Source organism: Schistocerca nitens, chromosome 11 (assembly GCF_023898315.1).
Source record: "Schistocerca nitens isolate TAMUIC-IGC-003100 chromosome 11, iqSchNite1.1, whole genome shotgun sequence".
NCBI lineage: Eukaryota > Metazoa > Arthropoda > Insecta > Orthoptera > Acrididae > Schistocerca > Schistocerca nitens.
Window position 1 is genome coordinate 199,042,927 of NC_064624.1, and position 25,286 is coordinate 199,068,212.

General features: G+C 40.9%; 1 protein-coding gene across 1 annotated transcript in view; it reads left to right on the top strand.

The window, feature by feature from the left end:
* LOC126213609 (basement membrane-specific heparan sulfate proteoglycan core protein-like) overlaps nt 1-25,286 on the top strand; it is an 843,204-nt gene that overhangs the window by 768,622 nt on the left and 49,296 nt on the right. The window contains exons 66-72 of the mRNA XM_049941462.1: nt 6,573-6,764; nt 13,466-13,649; nt 15,412-15,509; nt 19,976-20,139; nt 20,419-20,641; nt 21,652-21,834; nt 24,254-24,403. Of these exons, the coding sequence (XP_049797419.1) occupies nt 6,573-6,764; nt 13,466-13,649; nt 15,412-15,509; nt 19,976-20,139; nt 20,419-20,641; nt 21,652-21,834; nt 24,254-24,403 (1,194 nt within the window). The remainder of the gene's footprint in view (nt 1-6,572; nt 6,765-13,465; nt 13,650-15,411; nt 15,510-19,975; nt 20,140-20,418; nt 20,642-21,651; nt 21,835-24,253; nt 24,404-25,286) is intronic.

A 25,286-nucleotide genomic window follows, 5' to 3' on the forward strand; every position in this document is an offset into this window, starting at 1 on the left:
GAAGCTTTCTATGTGGGAATGACCAGCAACAAACTGTCCATTCGCACGAACGGACACAGGCAGACAGTGATTGTTGGTAATGAGGATCACCCTGTGGCTAAACATGCCTTGGTGCACGGCCAGCACATCTCGGCACAGTGTTACACCGTCCGGGTTATCTGGATACTTCCCACTAACACCAACCTGTCAGAACTCCGGAGATGGGAACTTGCCCTTCAGTATATCCTCTCTTCTCGTTACCTGCCAGGCCTCAACCTCCTAATTTCAAGTTGCCGCCGCTAATACCTCACCTGTCATTCAACAACATCTTTGCCTCTGTACTTCCGCCTCGACTGACATCTCTGCCCAAACTCTTTGTCTTTAAATATGTCTGCTTGTGTCTGTATATGTGTGGATGGATATGTGTGTGTGTGCGAGTGTATACCCGTCCTTTTTTCCCCCTAAGGTAAGTCTTTCCGCTCCCGGGATTGGAATGACTCCTTACCCTCTCCCTTAAAACCCACATCCTTTCGTCTTTCCCTCTCCTTCCCTCTTTCTGATGAAGCAACCGTTGGTTGCGAAAGCTTGAATTTTGTGTGTATCTTTGTGTTTGTTTGTGTGTCTATCAACCGGCCAGCGCTTTCGTTCGGTAAGTCACATCATCTTTGTTTTTAACAGAGGGAAACATTCCACGTGGAAAAAATATATCTAAAAGATATGTGTCTGTATGTGTGGATGGATATGTGTGTGTGTGCGAGTGTATACCTGTCCTTTTTTCCCCCTAAGGTAAGTCTTTCCGCTCCCGGGATTGGAATGACTCCTTACCCTCTCCCTTAAAACCCACATCCTTTTGTCTTTCCCTCTCCTTCCCTCTTTCCTGATGAGGCAACAGTTTGTTGCGAAAGCTTGAATTTTGTGTGTATATTTGTGTTTGTTTGTGTGTCTATCGACCTGCCAGCGCTTTTGTTTGGTAAGTCTAGACATCTTTGTTTTTAGATATATTTGTCCTACGTGGAATGTTTCCCTCTGTTATATATATATGTAGAGGGAAACATTCCACGTAGGAAAAATATATCTAAAAACAAAGATGATGTGACTTACCGAACGAAAGCACTGGCAGGTCGATAGACACACAAACACACACACAAAATTCAAGCTTTCGCAACAAATTGTTGCCTCATCAGGAAATAGGGAAGGAGAGGGAAAGACAAAAGGATGTGGGTTTTAGGGGAGAGGGTAAGGAGTCATTCCAATCCCGGGAGCGGAAAGACTTACCTTAGGGGGAAAAAAGGACGGGTATACACTCGCACACACACACATATCCATCCACACATATACAGACACAAGCAGACATCTCACAAGCAGACATATTTAAAGACAAAAAATGGAAAATTGAATGATACGGAGAAAAAATGCGAGCAAGTAAAAAATTAATTGGTTGACACTGCAAAGGATTAGAAATAAAAAAATGCATTTAACCCAATTAATTGAATAAAAATGAATTAAGTCAATTCCATAAATATTTACAAATATAAATTAAAAGTGTCTGATAGGATAAGAACACACAAACTTCAGCGTATCTAGAATATATCTTAATCATTACTATACACCACTGCTTTGAACTACACGCTTGTTGTTATTGCTACAGTGCATCATACAATTTTTTGTTGTCAGTTACTCGCTAACGAGGGCCCAAACGGTAAATGGTTTCAGTGTGTGATACTTGGGACCTTAACCTAGATCACTGTATAGATAGTTTCAAAAAAACTACTCTGCTCCTGAGAAACTCTCTTTGTGACTCGAGCAACAAATTGTTAATATTGTCATTTGCAATGACTCACACTCTTATCCGTATGTAAAGTGAGTTTCCACTTCTTGCACCATATATAAATTGTGCCAGTTGCCCCGAATCGACGTGAGGTCACTCCGAGACGACGGTTTCCCGTGCACGACAGTGTCATCCGTTAACAGTCTCAAGATTGGTGACCCTCTGTAGCTGATAAAAATTCACTCTTCTTCTGGTGAAGTTGAGCTGTTACTGAGATTGATACCAATGTGATCTGTGCAGCAGCTGAGAGCTTGCCCACTCTGTGTTGCTTTAGAAGTGCATAAGAAATGAAGTTAGCTAATACTAGTGCATCTCTGCTGAGGGTTGTTTTTGCATTTTTGAATGAGAACTAATAGGTAAAACAGTTTCTTAAACAGAATGTAAAAATACTTAAATGCTGATGCCATGGTGTAGGCATTAAAATATTTAATACAAAGTGTGTGAGATTTTTAATCTATCCCTAAGCCACTTCTCATGTAAGTATTGGAGCACTGGGTAATGCTAACTTATGGCAAACTCTCTTTTCTTACCTAATTTGACCTTTCACTTTATCACTTTCTGACATTTTGTTTACATTTCCTTTCTTAGGTGTCTTACTTTTTTCCTCTTTTCACTAATCATAACACGTAACTTCTTACATACAGATACTAGTTTCTAAAAACAGTGCTATTACCTGATGTCTTAGTTGCCTGTAAACGTTTCCTTACATAAAGTAGCTCTCACAGTGCTCCATTTTATCGTAAAACAAAAGTAACAAGTATTATACACTCAGTGATTTGGTTCATGCAGTAACAGGACAGGTTTTACATTGTTCACCAGTATTGGCCACCACTGACCATAATCAGAACTAGGAAGGAAAAAGAAAAGAATATTTGTTTTAGTTTGTCAACTCTGTACGTACGAGACAAAAGTAAAATACACACTCTTTTCTTTCTCATTTCTAGTTCTGATGTTTCTCACTGGTAGTCGATACCAATGAACGATATAAAACATTTTCTGTGATTGTGTCAAATGAAATATCGAGTGTGTAAGTCAGTCACTAACTTATTGTCCGTATTCTCTGACGTGGGTTCACGTGGCTGACCAAAACTGTTTCCTTGTTGGAACTGAGAAAGCTGCCACGAGCCAAATGTTTAGGAAGCTCTAAGTTTTCATTCACTGTGAGAAGTGGTTTGGCGGTCAAATAACTGGTGTGGTATTAATGTTGGACAGAGTAACACATTTTACAGTTCTAGAAGGTGCCACCATTCACACTTCAATACAACTTTTCAGTCACTAAGTACAATTGTAGTTCTAACAAATTTTATTTAATTTTTTGCACGTTTTGCCCTACGTTAACCTTTAATGATTTTTAAAATTTTTATTTGCTTCTTTTTTTTCCTTTCAAGGCAGCATTGATCATTGGTTTATTTTGTTTACCACCCCATTTTGAGTTATCCCATTACATGACCCAAACCCAAATATCCAACTCAAGAAGCTGTTTGCTGTTTTGAACACAGATTTCAGAATTCGTGTGACAGGTAGAAGTGTCCAAAGGAAGTAAAAGTGAATTGTTCACCTGGAGTTGACAGTGTACGGGCAACGTGAGTTGTTCTTTTTAGATGACCGTACGTTGTGTATTTTTAACAGTAGAAAGTATTTAGGATATTTCCCTCGACAGTGACAGTGATAATGGCTCGATTGAGAAACTGATCTCTTCGTGTGTTAACAGACGGTGAATTACTGAATACGCTTCTTAACTGGCCTACATTGAAATTGAAGAAGATATTTAGGATATGAAGATCTTGTTTATGGTTTTACAGTTATTTGTTTTAAAGTAGAAATACAGTTTCTCTGACATTTTATACAAAAGACGGGTGTTGAGGGGAGGATACGGCAAAAAGTGAGTCGGGAGTTAGCCCAATGGAACAGAGTGAGAAATGGTGTCATCCACAGTTTTTCATTGTGTTTCGAATAAACACTACACGTAAAATGTCTGTCTGCTGTTCTTGTTTGCCAATTATTTTGTTACATCAGAAGCTTCAGCATGTACAGTACATTTTTAAGAGCTTGAAAAATTCTTGGCTTGTAATTTTGAAAGTGGTGAGTGTGTTATGTTACTGCTGATAACCAAATGTGTTGTAAAAGCATGCCAGTTTCGGCTATGCAGCAAATAAATAAAAGTCTATATCTTAGTGTCACCTATAATTGAAGGAAAAAAGTATAGATTTGTGCTGTGATAAAAATGCAGGAATGTGTAAAGGCTTTGACAAGTATGGTAACATTGTATGCAGGAATTTCCAATTGTGTGGATAAATGCTGGTGGCAGTGGTCACCACAACAAAGCTACAAAATACGGTGTATAAAGTTGACTCAGTGTTGATAACACATTTCGAGGTTACCGATACACATTTAATGCCTGTATTATCAAATGCTTGTGCTCAGTGTGCTTTGCCACCTTTGGTATAGCTACAGTCTCCCTGGCATTAAAAGTGCAAAATGTGTATTATGTAGGTGATGAGTTAATTCTTCAGTGCTGAAATTGTACATATTTATTTCCAGTTTACCTATGAGAGACTTTCCACTGAGGAATTTAAGGAACATTACACATTACAGAATCTGTCAGAAGCAGCTTAATAGTAACGTTTGTTCTTAACAAACGAATTGGTTCCAGAGATTTCTGCATTTTCATACCGAGCATTTCTCAGTGTGAACCACCAAAAGACAAATATTACTGGCCAAAATTATACCTCAGCAGAGGTTTGCCGAACGAGTATAATAAAATGGAATACTGTAGAGGGGCAATGCTTTGGCGGCTATTAATTGCGGAGACCTGTCCCTTCACACAGATCGGCTTCTTGCTTTGCTTTTGCAATATCTGAGCTTTTTCTGCCCAAACATAGTGAAGGGGGAGGGGGCGGGGGCTTCTCAATGAAACAATGCTCGGTGACTGAACTGGTGACTTCAATAGGGTAATGTGAATGAATGACATGGATTGACTTAAAATGGTTTTTCCTGATTTTTGTCTAGTTCTTAGTTTAATAGTGATTAGAATGTCTCATGTAGTGGATTAGGAACCAAAAATTTATTTTTGAGAGAACTTAAAGTATTTTGGAAATGCTGCTTCTCTGGAAATGTGCATTAACTATAAAATTAACTGTACGATACAAATAACTTCCAAATCGTATTACCCAGAGGGTAATATTAATTCAGAACATCACCCTACGTAAACCACAATATGTTTACGCATGAAAGAGTGGACTGAAACATTTATGTGATCAACTGAATTTCATTCCCAAGTAAATTAAATAAAACTATTTGTTTCCTGTTGTCAAAAAATGGGGCAAAATGAAGTTTTTTTTACTAAAATGGAGATCAAAAAGCTGAAATTGTTAATACTATGAATGGTCTGAGGGAACTGTAACTGGGAAATATGCCTTTTCGTGTTCAGAAGCAAGAAATTGTCTGGAACACTGTTAAGGTATGTACCATTGTTTATGTAACGAGTCATGAAAAGTAGGAGAAGTTTGTGTGTGTATACATATCAGGACCTGCTGGGCTGGAGTTACAAGCTGATAATTATTCTGTCAGTGGCATGAAGTAGGTGTGGTCATCTCCAGAGAAATTGTCTGAAAATGACTGAATTACTGGAGAAAAATACTTGTTGAGGTTAAAGAATGGGACACATCCTGACCTCACTTCATAAAGCCACATACTCCTTGTCATTTTGTTTTGGGCTAAGACAGTACAAAAACAAACTGTTCACTACTGCAAAAGAAGTTGAAAATGTTGACTGTTGGGAAATAATACTCCAGATACCATAATAAAAAGGAAGGCCAACGTTGTCTCCAAATTCCACACTTGTTTTTATTATTGTATAACTTGGCTTCGGACTTCACTAAGGCACTGAGCGTATCGAGTTAGGAATCGGCAGTGAGAGAACTCTTATGGACAGCCAAGAGAATTCTTTTTTTGGAGTCCCACCCACTCTCGAAACAATTGATGAAAGATGAATATCTGTGTGTTCAGACAGTTGTATCAGTTCCAGTTTCAGCACAGAATTTTGTTCACTGCCTGACTCAGTAATTTAGATGCTACAATTGACCATCTTTGATCAAAGTGCTGTCTAAACTCCAACCAGTCATTATAGGTGCATACAGGGAGACATTGGAAGTCTCAAGAACAAATTTTGATGATAATCGTGGACGAATTTGTAAATGATCAGCGTTCCAGCAAGAGAAATTACATCTTCAAGACTGAAGAACGAGACCACAGAATCCATACCACCAACTTGAAAAAAATCAATAGGATCCTGTACAGAAGTAACAAGTACTGTGTCACTGGCAAAAATAAAATATTTCTTATAGCCCGAGCTTTTGAAATGTTTTTAACCTAAATCTTGATGACCAGTTGGAAACTTGGACTGCCATCTTCCTGTGCTCAATGTGTCTCATTGGAGTCCAGGGGACAAAAACATTGTAGAGCACAGCATTTAATGTTTACAACGTGTGTGGCACATATCAAAGTGTTGTGTGAGAAATGAATGGATAATGTTGTCAGATGCCGGGGAATTTGGCTTTGATCTTCTGAGGCGACAGTAGGAAAATGACCGATGGAAAGCTGCAGCAGCCGTTCCACTTACCAGACTGGTTCCGTGCCCTCCTCTCCCTCTTCCCACGTTCCTACTCGGTGGCATTCTGCTTTCCTTCTCACCCCACCTGAGGACTGGCCGGTGTCAGACGGCCGCCGAGTGTCTGTCAATCACTGATGCCTGGTGCCACCACAGTGTACACGGCGGGTGGGTGCTACTTCGCCCCTCCGGGCGTCTCCGGCGTGGCGGCTGTGGGCGGCTTCCAGTGCCGCACTGGGGAGTGCGTCCCGCTCACGGCTCAGTGCGACGGCCGCATCGACTGTCGCGACGGCAGCGACGAGCTCTACTGTGGTGGCGGACCTGCCGGCTACCGCAGGGGCGGACGGGGTTGGTTTTCCCACCTACTTTGGCTTCGGCCTGCTCCTCGTCTCTGTTTTCTCGTCGCTCGATTTGAGCAAATAGATTGTCTTCTCGGTCGATTTTAGGGTTGTGATGCCTCAAAAATCTCGAGGAGCTGGTCCTTCGGTCAGTTGTCTTAATGTAGTCTCGAGTGTTGAAAGTTGTCAGCCTGTTAGCGCAAATGTATCTTTTCCAATACCTTTTGTAGTTTCTTAAGTTTTAACCGTCACTTCCAAAAAAAAAATCCAACTCTGTTAAATTTGATTATATTTAGTCACTTGATATGTGACAGGTCCTTCAATGATGACACATTTTTCCCAATGATGGGTGACTTTACAGAGGCCTCACTTGTAGAAGTCTGCATGTTGGCTGTTACGGAAATGTTCCACGTCAAAAAATCAACACATTATCGATATGAAAATGCCTACCGTGCAATGGTTTCTTCATCTGAGAAAAGAGAAAGTAGTCATTGGTGCCATTTCAGGATGTTACCGTGATTACACAAGCAGCAAGCGTGGCTGTCCTGTACGGAATGAATTGGGCCATTGTGAAACAGGAACGCCCCTTCGGACAGCTTCCTATGACGCTTCGTGTTTCCGTGAAAGTTGTTAGATTTTTGTAGTAATATGTTGAAAACTGATCCCTGACTGATTTTCACTTTTTCCATTTGTTTATAATCTGTTGCGAATGTGTGCAGCACCCATTCTGCACAAAGATAGCTTTCTTGTATGCAATGCTATTGCACAATGTAGCCAAAACATTCTTTTGGTATCTGTACAATCTTGGCAGTTTCACACACTTTTATACCCCAACCTTCCGAGACCATACTGGGCAACATTTTGAAGGTTTGTGATGGGGTCACACATTGCGGACATCTTTTGCACCTTGGACATTTTCACAGTCTCTTTAAAATTTCACAAACGGAATACCTTTAGCGTCCCAAAAAAAGGAAGTCGTAACCTTACTGTCTGCCAAAGTTTAGCTTGTTTTTTGTCTGCTCTTTCACTTTTGTGCCAGCATAGGCGATCTGCATCCCTTCACTAGTTACAATTATAGTGTACAGCACACGTTCTCTTTCTCTATCGTAGCAGGAAATAAAGAATAGAGAAGCAGCCATTTATTGAGTTTTCTGGTTCTGGGAAGGAATTTTGGAACCCGACAAGCGTATACCTTGCAGCACCCTAGTTGTTTGGACACAGTCTTATGCAGAACACTGCAAGAAACAAATGGAAAGTTATCTTCAGTGATTTTTTGTGTGTTTTCTCTTTACCACCCCATTATTGACTTCAGATAGGTGGTCACTTTTGTCATTGTTTAACATCCCAAATAGTCACTCGAGTGTTTTATGCTTGAAGCCCTAAAATGACTCTGCAATCTGTTGCAAATGCTGATTCCCTGAACTTCCTGAATATCTTGAGTGAAAAGATTGTTTTCTTCTCTCCATGGATTCCCGTGTTTCTAATGTTCTGATACTGATTGGACTGACAAATCTAACATCTGTCATGTGCTGTCTGCAAGACTTGCACTTTCAAATTTACAATACAAAGATAAAAAAAATTGTCTTTTTTCCTCGTGTCAAGCACTTTGTATTCGTAGTTAGTCTCTCGCATTCCATCCAGATGCCTTTGTGAGTTTCCAGTCTACAAGACTATACCTGCCACTACAAGCCAGAAGTCAGGTGATGTGATTTGACTATGTCTCTCGGTTAAAGCCTTCTTACTGTGGTGGCAGGAACATATGTAAATCGTTTTGTTTGTACTGGACAGTTCAGAATCAATGGCGTGGTTACAAACAGCTAAAACTATTTCATGCATAGCATACATCAGTAAGAATTACAGAGAATGGGAAGAAAATACAAAAAAATGCTATATGTGTCCTGTTAGTTGAACAGACAACATTTGAATGAGAATCAATTTCTCATCATACATTCTGAATCGTCAAGAGATGAGCATTTCTGAATCCTGCAATTGCTTCCAGCAAAGAGGCATATACAAGGTGTTTCACATAGCCCTACAAAAAGAAAATCATGAGTATCAAGTCGAAAAATCCTGGCAGAACATAGCATCATCACGTCCAATACGATTGATCTATCTGTTTGGAAGATACTGATTTAAAAATCCCATGCTGATGCCATCTATAAATGTTGTCAGCATTTGGAGCTGCTCAGTTGTACTATCTTCTCCACACTGCGATGACGGAATGACAGTTGTTCGAGTCCAATATACAGAATACCTTCTACACAAGATTGACAGTTTCACTTAATGCCACGCAACTTATCACTTGCACATTGCCATGCATGGGCTTTTGAATCACTGTGCTTCCATGACAGTCTAAATTCTATACTTTCTTTTACATTCTCTGTAATTCTTATCAATGTATTACTATGAATTAAATATTTATAGATGTTTGTAGTCACTGTATTCATTTTAAGTTGTTCTGTATTAGTTACAGATAAGTGTAAAGTAGAATGCCCACCTTTTTTGTGAAAATCCTCCAACAAAAATTTTATGTTTAAAGCCTTCAGTTAATGTATGGTGTATTCTCTGTTGGCTAGTGCACCCATACAAGCATTTTCTTCCTGCTGACACTACAAAACATAGCCTTGCTCATTTTGGCATTTAGATATTGTGCTTTCTTCCCTAGCTTTTCCTGCGAAGCTGGCCACAGCTGGGGCATAGTAGGTATTCTTGAAGAATGATGCTGTTATGTAATATGCAAACTTTTAAGGAGCTTACAGCTTTGGTCACATCCCGCAACATGCAACAATAGCTTGCTGTGGTTTCTTCCACTGTTTGTGCTCACACGTCTCGAATATTTGATTCTTCGGGATTTGAGGGAGATTGCTGGACTCGACTACAGGATGCGGTATGGTTTTATGATGTGCTACAATCCTGCATTCCATCCTGCCTTGACTGGCTAAATCAATTTTGTTTTGATTTTTACTTTTGTTATCCCTTTGATTTTATGATTTGCACGCCATGTTTCTTCTGCATTTGTAGAATTAATTCTAGTTGAACTCCGTAAGGACGTAACACTGTTTCCACAATTATTTCTGGAACATAACACTAATTGGCCTCGTTCTAATCCAGGTTTGGTTGCTGTTGAAAGTTGGTCTGTAGCAACTAACTCTTTTAACAAATTATAAAAGAAGAAAATTTAAAATGTATTGAGGTGTTTCAATTTAAATCATAATTTCATTAATAGTACTAAAATTCTAATAATATAGCTGTTGTGTCCATTTTATTTTATTTATGTCTTTCCTTTGAAAGGTTTTTTTCTTGAGCTATACTCTCATTAATATTGTAACCCTAGTATTAAAATTTTATTTTATTATCTTTTCCCTTCACAGTTCTTTCAGTTTGCATTGTAAATGTATTCTCTTGTCACAGTAATACTCAGACTTTATGTAGAGTATTTGTATCATAAGACAATATCAGTGAGACTTCCGTTGTGGTGATTATGTAGTATATTAATCTGAAACTAGTTTTGGATTAGCAACATATATTGCACATTACTGTAGCTTAGCTTTAACACCTGCAGAATAATAATAATAAATTATTATTATTATTTCAGTGCAAATTGATATAAAAAATAAGAATATTTGTTTTTCCATAGTTTATCACAAGGTGTTGTAATGCAAACATACCATCTCTCCAAACAGGAGGAAAGTACTATACTCCAGATACTTTGCGTCATGAAACAGCACCGTACAGCAAAGAAATTAGAATCAAATGAAAGTACACCTCTGCGAAGTAAACGTCCCGATTCATGCTCACATAAACCTGAACGAGTGTGCATAAAGTCACGGTATTAAAAGCAACCCCAAGACATGACAAAACAACCTCTAGCCTGAACTACGGCCTCCATGCACTGCAGGTGAAGCGTCTCACCAAGAATCGATGCATGCGACACCTCACGACATTTGAAGAGATTCAAAATTGTGAGTAGTTGGACCACTGTACATGCCTCCAGTCAGCTCCTCTCCAATTTCTGTGCTGTTTGGCCCATGGAAGACATGCAGTTTTACGTGCTGCTTTGAGTAATGGCCTTTCGAGAGGTGCCCGACTCCCAATGTTCATCACATCCAGTTCCTTTGCAATGTTTCCTTGGAAACAGATTGAGGTGGACTTCCATTCACTGACAGGAGCAAAGTCACCTTCTGGCCATCAACATTAATAATACTTATTTATTTTGTTTATCTCACCCAAGACCTTTTTTCGTGTAAAGCTAGCAACTGTATTCCTCCCAGAAATCGTGTATAATGTGCAGAAGAATTTGTGCTGGTTTGAAACTCCTGTCGTGGATTAAAGCTATTGGGTTGGTGCATAAGTTTGTAGAATTTTTCCATAATTTTAATAAATGTGACATACATGTAACAGAAACTTTAGTCACCAATCATACTCAGCTGTGAAAAGATAGATTGCTACCTGTCCATGAAGATAAATACATTGAGTTGCAAACAGAAACAACGAAAACACACATATACATTAGCTTTTGGCCAAAGCCTTTCTTCATAAAAGGAAAAACAAACAAACACACACACACACACACATTTATTTATTTACACAGCAAGCACACCACACATGCGCATGACTGCCATCTCTGGCAGCTCTGACTAGAATGCCACGAATTACAACAGTCTGTCAATGCTGGCGTAACTTTTTGATTCTGCTACTGTAGAGATCATATGGCTTCGAGGAGAAGGACTCGTTGAGCCATATTTGGAGTGCATTCTCATACAGATAGAAAGTTGTTTGACAGAGAGCAGAAAAGGTGAAACTCTGAGTGCACAAAACCGTGTGAGTAGGATGGGTCCAGAATTTCTTACCAACCCAGTTCATGTGTAGCGTCTTTTGGTCAGTTCAGTAGAATGCGTGCGCGTATTATTGTCGAGTAGCATCACTTCGCACAGTCTTCCTGATCGTCATTCTCGGATTGCGTTTCACTTGGTGACAGTAAATATCAGCTGTGACGGTTACACCTCAGGGAAGGAATTCGTGGTACACCACACTGTCGCTGTTCCACCATCATCTGTATGACATTATCTGTTGTTGATGCATGCAGGCCTTTGTACTAGTAGTTGCTGCTATGTTTGAGTGCGACCGTTCTTCTATTTTCCTGACCTTAATACAAAGACACTATTTCTCGTCACCAGTAATGGTACAGTATAGGAATGGTCGGTGTTGTTCGTGAGCCAATCGACGACAAGTAACCTCAGATGACACGTGGCCACCTGCTGATTTTTGTGATTTTGGCTTGCAGTATGTGGCACCTGTACATTCGATTAGGTGGAATGCTCACAATTCATCACATTTGCCATTTCGAGTACACTGACACGAATCATTGTAGATTACTGTGTTTAAACAATCTCTGTCAAACCCCGAAGCTCTTCCGAGAGCCACTAGCCCAATGTCAAAACGATCCTCCTTAAGAGGAAGAAACCATTTTATTACCGTGCTGTGTCCAGTGGCACTATCTCCGTACAAGGCCCAAACATTTCTAGCTGCCTCCATTACTGTCACCCCTCTGTTGATCTCAAACAAGAGAATATGCTAGAAATGTTCTGATTTCTCCCTTTGGCATTCCATTTTCTAGAGTCCACACCTCTCACTTTGACAGTGACCTACTAATAAAAAATGACAACCGATAAATAAACCAATAGGAGTTGGAATACAAAAAAAAAAAAAAAAAAACCACTGCGAACTTATGCACCAATATAATATATGCCTGAGTGGAATTTGAACCTGGGCATTTGTATTTTACGGGCAAGTGCTCTACCTACGGAGGTATCCGAGAACGACTCGAGACCCGCCCTCACAGCTTTACTTCCGCCAGTTTCTTTTCTCCTACCTTTCAGACTTCGCTAAGGTTCTCTTGCACATTTTGTGGGACTAACACTCCCAGGAGAAAGGCTATTGCTGAGGTGCAATGCAGTGCAGGAGGACTTCTTTGAAGTTTGGAAGGTAATAGAGAAGTACGGGCAGGATTAAAGCTATGAGGGCAGATTGTGAGTTGTGCTCAGATAGCTCCGTCAGTGAGCACTTGCCCCCAAAGGCGAAGGTTCCAGGTTCGAGCTCTGGTGTGGCATACAATTTTAATCTGCCGGGAAGCTTCAACTAAAATGTCAGTGTTGTCCCTAATTATGGAGTTGAAGCTCCTCTGGAACGTATTTTACTAAAGCGACAGAATAAATTATTGTGACTAAAGGAGGTGTAATATTAACAAAAATCTTCCTATCGTATAAATTATAGTGAGTAGAAGACCCTGACCGTATGTCTGTCAGTAATGTAAGGACAGTAGTTGCTTTAAATGCACCATTGATTGACTTCAGTTTTCCTCTCGGGTTCTACAACATAAAGAAGTTAATTTTTATTTTTGTAATAGGTGTTGTATTTAGCCTCATAAATTAGTGGAAGCAATATTTGATTTACTGTGATGCATTATAATGTTTAAGACACGCTGCATTATTTCTTTTCTAATTTTGACGTATATTTCTCCCATTCTCCTCACCTCGCTCCCCATCCTGCCACCACTCAAATTGTGGCAACAAAATCGCTATCCGACACCGGATCGACTTCGAATGTCGGCGATTTGCCGTGATGACGTCCCGTTGCCGTAACACCGGAACCTACGCCGTTTCGTCTCGCTCGACCTTACGGTCCGCTCGCCACACCGTGGTCGCACCGCAGGAGTGTCGAGCCTGTCACTGCACGTCGACGCGAGTAGCCAGCAGGTGCGAGCGGGCGACAACGTGGACCTGCGCTGCCGTGTCTCCGGGGCGGACGGCTCGGTGCCTGTCAACTTCCGCTGGACCAAGGAGGACCGCGACCGGCAGCTCGACGGCAACGTGCAGACTGCCAACGAACTGCTCAGGTGAGGCGAGGCCACCCTCTCGCTGAGAATAGAAGTTCTTAACCCTTTATCTGAATAAATAAAAAAGGCCATTTCCCTAGTAAATTCCTGCTGTTTTCGAATGTTGTGCAGAAGCAGTGTAAGTATGAAGTGTAGTCATAAAATTTTTGATATAAACCGTAAAAAATAAAGTTATGTAGTTAATTTTTTGTTTCTCTGCAGTCGTAATACGCAATTAACACTGCACCCACAGTACTGTAGCACAGCCGAAGAAAAATAGGGCACCCATTTAAAAAAGTGGAGTATTGTGTGGCAATTATTTTATGACAGCAGTGGAAATATTGTAACTCTGTCAGACAGCTCAGGACGGCTAAAGACGTCATCTGGATCAGATGTATCACTGCTGCAACATTAATTACCGCACGATACTTCTCTTAGCTCCTCCAGCAACGTGCTGTGGTCGTGTGGGACGGGGATTTCGGTGTTTACTGTAAAGCTCTTAACTCTTCTCCCATATACTGCAGTACTATCCTGTTTCATGGTACTCCCACATATCTCCGTAAAATCTTTCATTTAATTACTGTTCAGCTTTGTAAGTTACTTTGTTTATCTCTTTGACTTGAACTTGACCATCACTTATTCTCGTCTTTTCGTAACTTAGATTTCTTTCTCTCTGTTGGGGTGGTAAACTAGGAAAATGACTCGTGGCAGGTTTAGTTTTATGATTGAGATGAAAATAGTGACTATTTATTGTTCCATATAGATTAAATTAAACTCACCATTCACAACGACCTACTATAAACCGCAATAACTGTCTGAACTTTCACACTGAAACTTTGTTTTGAATTGCAGTAAATAATTCTACCCTCGTTGTTAAACTTCTACACACTTTGACCTCCAACATGAGCCTGAGAAAAACTGTTAAATACCATTTACACTAATACTATGGTACCCATAACACCTCCACACTCTCGGACCACCTGCCAATGGGGACATTGCATAGCAACTGCTACTTTCAACTTAAATGCTGCAACAATGTGTCTAAAATGATGCACTGGTGGGGAACTAACTTTACTTATTTTTTCTCCAGGTGCTGTGGTGTGACAGCACCCAGAAATGATAGTGGCCATGTGTGTGTGTGTGTGTGTGTGTGTGTGTGTGTAAGAAAGAGAGAGATGAAGGACGGACTTGATTGGAAAGCTGCTGTTTTCGAGGCATCTAGTTTTAAATGTGTCTGCCTGTCGCTTAATGTCTCCTCTGTGTGGTAGGTAGTTAGCTATCACAATTCATAATATTATTGTTGCCCAGATTTTCTGTTGTTTAAACATCACTGAAGAGTAAAGAGCGATGTACACAGGAATTGTGACATTGGTTATGTAAGTGTATATCTGCGTAATTACCTATTTATGAATGATGTCCACAAGATTCCAAAACAGCTTCACTCTTATGAAGAAGTCACAATATTATGTAAAAGAGGTAAATCATTAAATTGAGTCTAGTAAGTGTGGATGGGCGTACACACATTTATCTTTGTAATTCCTAATATTTCTAATAGAAGTAACTTTTCCCTTTTCCATCTATTCTATATGTAGTACATCTACTTCCATTAAATAATTATAACACTGCTTAGACCAGTACCAAAGTAAGTTATACATTGTCTCACCAAGAATCCACAATTGCATCAATTAAAGTGATTATGTTATTTGTGTTGCCCACATTTTGTAAGAGCACTGTTCTTTGCTATGTTCATGACAGCATATATATGTGTGTACTTTTCCCTCAGGATAACAAACGTGAGGCCAGAAAATGGAGGTGTGTACAGGTGCACGGCTTACACCGGTGCTGGAACCTTCAGTGAAGACTATGTGCTCACCATTCAGGGTAAGAGTCATAGTTACCAGCCCAAACCATTTCCATTGTATTCAAACATCAAATTGGAAATTTGACAAATTAATAGTGTGGCATCTAATTCTCTGTGTGTATTTGTTCTGCACTAACTGCTCGCTTTCCCGGACAACTCAAATGTAAGTCACCTTTCAATACACAGATTTGTAGTGCCGAGTATAGCTAAGAAAAAATACCTGCTCGCTGTTAAGTATTGTAGTCTGTTTCTAAGCAAATCTACCATTGTAGGCATTCGATTCCACTATTATGCTAAAAATTAATATTTCTCTTGTTCAGGCTTTTTCGGTGCATTTGTGGTCTCATCGGTAGATCATATTTTACTGAAATCCTATTTTGTAGATTGTCGGTTTCTGCAGGATTCTCTTTACGGTACCACATACACTGATGAACTGTGAAACATTAGGATCACTGGCCACCACAAGGTCGAATGTCGCCTGGTGGCAGTATGGACATAGGAAAGTAGATAAGTGGGCCAGAGGTGACTGGGGAATCATTCAATCAATGATACGGGCTGTACATTTGGGACTTCCACAAAGAGCAGATTGTTATTGCCCAACGTCTGGGAGCAAGTATATTTTAAAAAGTAAAGCCGGTTGCATGATGGTTTGTTACTGCCACGAACGTCTTTGGAAAGTGGTCGAAAGTCAGTGAAACCCAGAGTAGGGGACAATGTGTCGGACGTCCGTACCTCGTGGCAGAATGTGCTTCCTCGAGGCTCGTCTGCTGCAAATACACTACTGGCCATTAAAATTGCTACACTAAGAAGAGATGCAGATGATAAACGGGTATTCATTGGACAAATATATTATACTACAACTGACATGTGATTACATTTTCACGCAATTTGGGTGCATAGATCCAGAGAAATCAGTACCCAGAACAACCACCTCTGGCTGTAATAACGGCCTTGACATGCCTGGCCATTGAGCCAAACAGAGCTCGGATGGCGAGTAGTGACTGGCGTATTGTGACGAGCCAGTTGCTCAGCCACCATTGACCAAACATTTTCAGTTGGTGAGAGATCAGGAGAATGTGCTGGCCAGGGCAGCAGTTGAACATTTTCTGTATCCAGAAAGGCCTATACAGGACCTGCAACATGCAGTCGTGCATTATCCTGCTGAAATGTAGGGTTTCACAGGGATCGAATGAAGGATAGAGCCACGGGTCGTAACACATCTGAAATGTAACGTCCACTGTTCAAAGTGCCGTCAATGCGAACAAGAGGTGACTGAGACGTGTAACCGATGGCACCCCATACCATCACACAGGGTGATGCGCCAGTATGGCGATGACGAATACACGCTTCCAATGTGCGTTCACCGCAGTGTCGCCAAATACGGATGCTACCGTCGTGATGCTGGATTCATCTGAAAAAATGACGTTTTGCCATTCGTGCACCCAGGTTCGTCGAGTACACCATTGCAGGCGCTCCTGTCTGTGATGCAGCATCAAGGGTAACCGCAGCCTTGGTCTCTGAGCTGATAGTCTGTGCTGCTGCAAATGTCATCGAACTGTCCAGCACGGCGTTCCGTATTACCCTCCTGAACCCACCGATTCCATATTCCACTAACGCTCATTGGATCTCGACCAACGCGAGCAGCAATGTCGCGATACGATAAACCGCAATCGCGTCAGGCTAAAATCCGACCTTTATCAAAGTCGGAAACGTGATGGTACGCATTTCTCCTCCTTACACGAGGCATCACAACAACGTTTCACCAGGCAACGCCGGTCAACTGCTGTTTGTGTATGAGAAAACGGTTGGAAACTTTTCTCATGTCAGCACGTTGTAGGTGTCGCCACAGGTGCCAAACTTGTGTGAATGCTCTGAAAAGCTAATCATTTGCATATCACAGCATCTTCTTCCTGTCGGTTAAATTTTGTGTCTGTAGCACGTCATCTTCATGGTGTAGCAATTTGAATGGCCAGTAGTGTAGAACTAGGCAGTGATCTGTGCCAGATCTGATGACACAGTACAGTGTATTGCGTTCCAAAGGTGGACAGCACCATATTAAACTGGTGGTGATATGAGGGATATACAGAAAATTAGATTAAAAGATCTCGTACGCAAACACAACGAAACACTAGCAGAGGTATTACGACATTTTTCCACATAATTGCCATTTAATACAGTGCATTTTGTCAACTGTGGCACGGGTTTTGTAATACCTTTGTTCCAGATTTCTCCCACCGACTCTTTGAGCCACTTCTCCAGTTCGATTTTCACCACCTCGTCATTGGAAAAGTGTTTTCCATACTCACATTCCTTCAATTTAGGAAATAAGTGATAGAATTTAGATGCAAGATTTTGACTACGGGGTGGTTTAAAATATTCCGACTAAATGAGGTCAACAACTCTTGCGTTGCTCGAGCAGAGTTAAGTGTAGAGAAGGCATGAAGGCGGACTGCCTTTTTCAGCATTTCATGGCATTCATTCTGTATGGCTCTGCTGAGTTCCTTAAAGGGTGACTATCATATGGAATTTGTTGTGTCGTCTTTCAGCAAGAATTGACAAGCGTAACCCCTTTTCTGCTCCAGAAAATGGTTTCGAGCTAATTTCTGAGTTTGATGTTTTTTTAAGGAGAATGAATCTATAAATCTCATTACATTGTGTAGATAAAGATCTAGTTGTGTTTCATAAGAACTAAATTTTCTGAATCCACGCTGACTGTATGTCAATGGATTGTTTTCTTTGAGGTAATTCATAATGTTCAAATGTAGTGTATGTTCTGAGAGTATACTGCAGATTGATGTCGGTAATATGGGTCTGTAATTCAGTGGATTAATCCTATTTTCTTTCTCAAATATTGGTGTGATCTTTGCAACTTCCCAGTCTTTAGGTATGGAGGTTTCACTGTGCAAACAGTTCGATATGATTGTTGAAAATTGAACTATTCCATCAGCTTATTCTGAGTGGAACCTATGTAGTATACAACCTCACCTGAGAAGCTTGCCTTTATTAAGTGATTTACGTTTCTTCACTGCATCACGGATATCTACTTCTAGGTTACTCATGTTGGCAGTTATTCTTGATTTGAATTCTGGAATATGTACTTCACCGTTCAGAAAACCGCGTTCAGTACCTCCACTTTAGTGGCACTGTCACCAGTAACTTTATCGTTGCAGTCTCAGATCAGAGGTGTTAATCATGTCTTGCAGCTGGTCTAATTTACAAATGACCAGAATATCTTCAGTTTTTCTACCAGATTTCCAGACTGAGTTTTGTTGTGGAAACTTAAAAGCATATCACATTGAAATCATGTTAAAATTTGAGCTTGCCAATCTTGGAGATTTTTTTTTTTTAATGTAGCATGCTTTTTTGTTGTTTTTGGAACAGTATTCTGACATGTTTTGTGTACCATGAAGACTCAGTTCCTTGTTTTATTTATTTGTTTGGTATAAATTTCTTAGTTGCCCTTGATACTATTTCTTTGAATCAAAGATAAATCTGGTCTAAGCTTACAGAGCTAGTTTGGAATGAGTGGAGGCTGTCTCTTTAAGTAGGTGTGAAGTGAAATCTGATTCTTTAAATAGCCTTCCTCTTCTCCTTCTGGATCAGAAAGCTAGGAGTAGTATTTTCACCTTCAGTTGTGCCTATCAGCAGTCCTGGAACATCCTGAAGGCAAATACTGCCAATAAGAAGTCACTTTCAGGCAGATTAAGTGTTTACGGTCAGAATAGCACAGTCACACTGCAAAATGTATCGAATGGATACTAATAACTGCATTTGGATCAAGTGGCGAGTGGATGCCACATCAACAACTTGTGTGCCCCAAGTGGGGAAAGGGGACCTTTAGTTTAATATGGAATCTAAACCTCATGTCATTCCTGGTGACTCCTCACATAGTTGAGAGTGAAGGCTTGACAGAGGAAGATTTCAGTGATCCGAGCTCTCTCAGTTTCTGTGCATGCACCTTACAGCAAGACTAGTAGGCCCAATCATAAGTTTAGAAGGAGTGACATTATAAACTGAAGTAAAAATCAATTTGTAGCCAATTAAAATCCCTGTCTTTCAGATTAGCTTTAGAATTTTTATTTTCTCTGATAATTTGTGCCAGTAAATAGTCAGTTATTTAAATAAAATAATTTGACGAAACAGTAAACTCCAACAGTCGTACGTATATGACAGAGCCATCAATAGGAAACTTGTTATTCTAGATCAGTAAAATCACTGGTACGATTTTTGTTACTTGTTAAAAACTGCTTAAAATAGAGTAGTTTCTGCTCTCTGAGACTGCAGATGTGTGTGCAAGTTGCGCTTGCGTGAGTGTGTGTGTTTATGTGTGTCTCCTGCTGACAAAGGCCTTAATGACCGAAAGCTACGATTGTGTCAATCTTTTTATTGTGCTTATCGTGGCTCAGCATCTCCACTATATGGTGAGTAGCAACTTTCCTTCTCTCGTATTGTTAAAATTGAGTAAGGCGTTTGTTCTTTTCCACAGACATACCTGACCCAATGAATGACGACGCTGCAGCCATCGAAACACTGACAGCAGAATACGGGTCGACGGTGAGCATGGAGTGCAAGACTGACCTGGAACCTCCTGTGAACTACCGGTGGTCACGCCAGGGTGGTGACCTGCCGGATAAGGCAGAGGAGAGACAGGTGAGGTGCACGAGTGGGTGACCCCAGAGCATTAGAGTATGTAAGAGTGGCTTGTACACAAGGGCATAACAACTTTGATTGCATAAATCACACACGTGATTCGTACACAAATGTGAAATATTATGTTCAATTCCTACTGCGTAGTAATTGTCGTGTTCATTTCTGAGACCGGCATACGTGACCGTATGTTCACCTTTCGTCAACTGATTTGTACAAATTTGCGATGCAGAAATTTAATTTTCAGATTCGTCATTTGGTTACCGTTTCATATTTTTGCAGGAGTGGCTTCAGATCCGAGAGGTGACGGGCCGCGATGCGGGCACGTACACTTGCACGGCGGACAACGGCAACTTGCGGATGGACATCCCGAAGGTACTGGTAGTGACGGGCGTGGTGCCGTACTTCTCACAGGAGCCCAACGCGTACACGAAGCTGCCGACGCTGTCGCAGGCTTACGTCGGCTTTGACGTGTCCGTCTCCTTCAGACCAGATTCTCCAGACGGTGAGTCATCAGCTGTTGCACTGGCTAGAATGACATACATCTGGTCTTAGCCAGTTTCAGATACAAGAACTGTTAATGCAGTTAGTTGAGAGGGTAGGGGGGGAGGTCGCTACTAGTTTGCCTGATTGTGTGTTAACATGTGGCTGTAGTAGCCAGTTTCAGTCTTGAATGGAAGAGTGTACTGACTGTGTTAACTTACAAGGGAATTGTCTAATGTAATATATAAAACCTCTGCCCTGAATTTTTTTTATACAGGAAGAATACAATGGAAGAAGTACACTGTCAAAATTCTAGCTGATATGACACACTGCAAGTACCCTTTTATTTAAAAAAAAAAGGCAGTAGCAACCTTGAAAAGAAGCCGTAGTGAAAAAATTCGTAGCACGCAGATGCAAATTTAACCATCTTTTACTGTACTAAAATTGTCATCCACCATTAATATTCTGAATAACTTTCAGTTCATATTGGCAGCTAAATTTTGCAGTTGTATTTCTTACAAAGGTGATTACCAGAGGGGAGATAAAAATCATGACAGTGTTTGATGTCACATTAAAAACTACTTCCATCAATCAGAAGTTCAATTTATTGAAATGAAATATGTCTTACACATTGTTCATTTTAGAACAATTACAGTAGTACATTTCCTATGATAATAATTGAACATTATACAGTTTGCTAATGTAAACTATCTGTTGAATGACAGAAACAAACATTTTTGTTGTTCCAGGCACATCCGATAAAAGAACAATTGATGCATCCAGGTGCTTCAAAATAATTACTAGTTTTATGTAGACACAATTGGGATTTAGTGATAAATGATTGTGGGTGTTGTTCTGGATATTGTGCTGTGTACCGTGGAGACTGATTATAGAGTAATAATTTGTTACTTTGAAATAGTGTATTAGTTTTGGAGTTTTGTTTTGTTAATATAACAATAATACTGACATGACACAACCATTCCTTGTACTAGAAATTTTTTCTGACTTCGAAAATGACCATCTGTTCTGCAGGTATGATTCTGTACAACGGAGAGAAGTCAGGGGACGAGGGCGACTTCATCTCGCTGGGTCTGGTAGACGGTCGAGTCGAGTTCCGCTTCAACGTCGGATCTGGCCCTGCAGTGATAACGTCCCGTGACCGCATCCGGCTGGGAGAGTGGCACACCGTGCGCATCGTCCGGGACAAGAAGCGCGGTGAGTACAGCTCTCTGCATGCCTCTTCTGTTTATCTCAGCTAGTAGAGACGTGTATGAAAGAGTTGAGGGTAAGAATGATATTGCAACAGCTCCTGGCTGAGTAAAGAGGGTGCTGCAGTTAAGACACGACTCATATTTGGGGGTGCCTGGATTCAAATATGTGTCTGGCCACTCAGATTTAGATCTTGTGTCAGTTTAGTGTACTGCTTAGTGTATTTCAGGATGTGCCAGTTGTACGTATCAGAGAGGTCTCGACCTGAGTATCTTGCAAGGAAACATCCGTGTGTGGCAAGTAGATGTGAGTAGTTGTGGCATAAAGGTGGATTCAGATATTGTATAGATTGAGTGTGGGACAGAATATGATTGTGGGTAGGCTGTTACTCATTTCTGGATGCAATGGTAAGCACTCGAAGCCCTGGAAAATGATACAATCAAGTTATTCCAGTCCGAGATGGTATTGGGTTAGGAGGGGGTGCTCTTTTTGCATTTGTTCCCTGGCAGTAGTTGTAGGACCAGGGGCATAATAGGATTTAATGGGCTTACTCTGTTTGCAGAGTAAGTCTGCAGGATAATATCTTTTGTGAAGGCCTTAATAACGCTTTCAGCATTTAGAAGAAACAACTGCTTGTCACTGCTGATACACTATCCATGATTGGCCAGGCAATACAAGATGGCACTTTTTCTTGTGGAATGGATAGGAGTTTGATTTAAACTGCCCATCATATTTGAATGACAACAGTCAAAATGGCAGACATAATGACTCATTTAAATCCAGTATGTGCAATATATGCACCGTAACAGAAATTACAGTTATTGTCACGACATCATATTCATCAGAGTTTCCAGTTGACAACCAAACTGTCATCTTCCAATCTCAATGGTGATCATCCCTTGACAAAATTCTCCCCACACCACCCAGAGTTGCCTTTCGTCGCCCCCCTAACCTCCGTAACATCCTTGTTAAACCCTACAATATTCCCAGACTACCTTCTCTACCCAGCGGTTCCTACCCCTGTAACCGATCCCGCTGCAAAACCTGCCCCGTGCATCCCCCCACAACCACCTACTCCAGCCCCACTACTGGTAAAACATACACAATTCGAGGCAGGCCCCCGTGTGAAACTACACATGTCATTTATCAGCTGACATGCCTGCACTGCACAGCCCTTTAGATTGGAAAGATGACAACTAAACTAGCTGAGCGCAGGAACGGACACAGACGAACTGTCCGCCTAGGAGATGCCCAATACCCAGTAGCGGAGCATGCCCTCCAGCATAATTCTAGGGACCTAGGAACCTGCTACACTGTATGTGCCATTTGGCTTCTCCCACCCAACACCAGTCCCTCTGAACTGCGGAGATGGGAACTTGCACTCCAACACATCCTTTCATCCCGCCATCCCCCTGGACTGAACCTACGTTAAACAACCTCACTCCCATTTACTCTTCAGTCTTATCCTCTTTCCCTTTCCTCTTTAGCCATTCACGCATCTTTTCATCCTACATAGTTGTGTTTATCTTTATACTATATACCTCTTTACTTCTGTATGCATCCTCTTTGGTTTGAAGCTGGCACAGTACTTACAGTAGAATATCTTTGGCTTCCCTCTGACAACCATGCCTCCATCCTTGCTACCCTCCCTATTTTCCTTTCCCTGTTGCTTCATAACCTGGGTTGTGAGTAACTGAATCCACTTTCCCTTCTTCCCTTTCTTTCCCCTCTCTCCTCCCCGATGAAGGAACATTTGTTCCGAAAGCTAGGAACGTAAATTTTCGGTTCTGTTTTATGTGTATCTATCGGCTGTACTGAGCTGAGGTAAGTACTGGCCAGCCCCTCTATCTCTTTGTTAGTATTTGTTTCACATCTTCCAATCTCACTTAGACCTCGGGTATACTCTACATATTTGTCTGTCATGATAAGCTATATTAAAATCACGGTACAGTCATATAACATACATTGTCAGTGTTCTATTTTCCAAATTTTTGTGAGTATCTGATGTTACGTGCCACAACATCATTACGTTGTGGTTCAAAGCTGACATCCAGTATTGGCAAGCCAGTCAACTCGGGACGGCAGCTGTCTGAGCAAAAGTTAACGGGCTCGATACGGCAGAGGCTCCGACGGAGCTATTGAGGAGGTGGAGGTCAGTATCCACGAAGGGGGTACATTGGGCGGAGGAGGGCTAAGTGAAGCAGATGGAAGATAAAGAAGGTATTGAGGCTGTGCATAGATGAAGATAGTATGTTACATTACATCAGAACAAAATTTAATACCTGAAAATTTAAGTCCAGGAAACAAAAATATTTCAGTCAGAAATAATCAGTCAGGTATCAATCGAGAACTCTGTACGGTTCTCTGAATGTTACGAGCAGTGAATTATAGGAAATTGTGTCACACCGGAGTCGTCGTGTTTCAGGTTCGCTGTACGTCGACAACCGGGAAGCAGTTACAGGCGAGACGACGGGTCTGTTCCAAGGACTGGACCTGAAGGAGCCCCTGTTCATCGGCGGCGTGCCCGACTACCGCCAGATCAGCAGCCAGAGTGGCTTCGCCAAGGGCTTCAAGGGTAAGTGTAGAAGTGTTCCACATCATTTACTACCGTCCAACATACAAACAGGCCGAGTACCTTTTGCAAATACTCGACAGTGTCTCCTCGACGAGAAGTACAGCGTCTGTCACTTCTCCTCCACTTGACTGTTGAGTGATGTGTCAGTGGTAGGACTACGTGCCATTTACTGGAGACACAGACCAGGGAGAACCCAAGTTGTGTTACACCCGACCCCCTAACTGACAAGTTCGAGGTGCCTTCTTCCACTGAAACTGAAAATGAGCCAGTAAATCTTACTTCACCACTCGGAAACATACTGTGGCCCAGGTCACGGGGGAGGGAGCAAACACAAAAGGGTTGATTAATTTGTTGTTTACTCTGTTGTTATAGCATTCAGTAGTGGTTATCAATGCCTGAGGTATTCTTGAACTTGACAATTTTTTTTTTTGTTAATTCTTGGTAGACTCAACATAAGTACATCATTTCTGCATTCTTTTTAATAAATCTTATAATATTTGGATCTTTGTCAATATTCTATATTCCAGGGTATTTCCGTAATTAGCCTTCGAATAACTTTAGTGTCTAGTCTTTGGGTTTGTGGCTTTTTAAAATTTCATTATTTCCATTATTACTGCTCAAAAAAAGTGGTTAATCCAACAAAATAAACTTTTCCTGCAAAATCGCTTTTCACGTTTCACAAATGAATGTGTTTCTTTCACTTTTGAAGAATTAAAGATGCAATTGTAAATTGCTCTTGTGAGCCACAGTAAACCCTGTGACAAGCAACCTTTCATGACAAGAGACACATTGCAGCTCATTAATACAGCATCGGTAATCGAGTAATTTTCATTACTCTTTGTCTTTGTTTTTCGATTCCAGTGTTTCAAGTAATGATCACAGG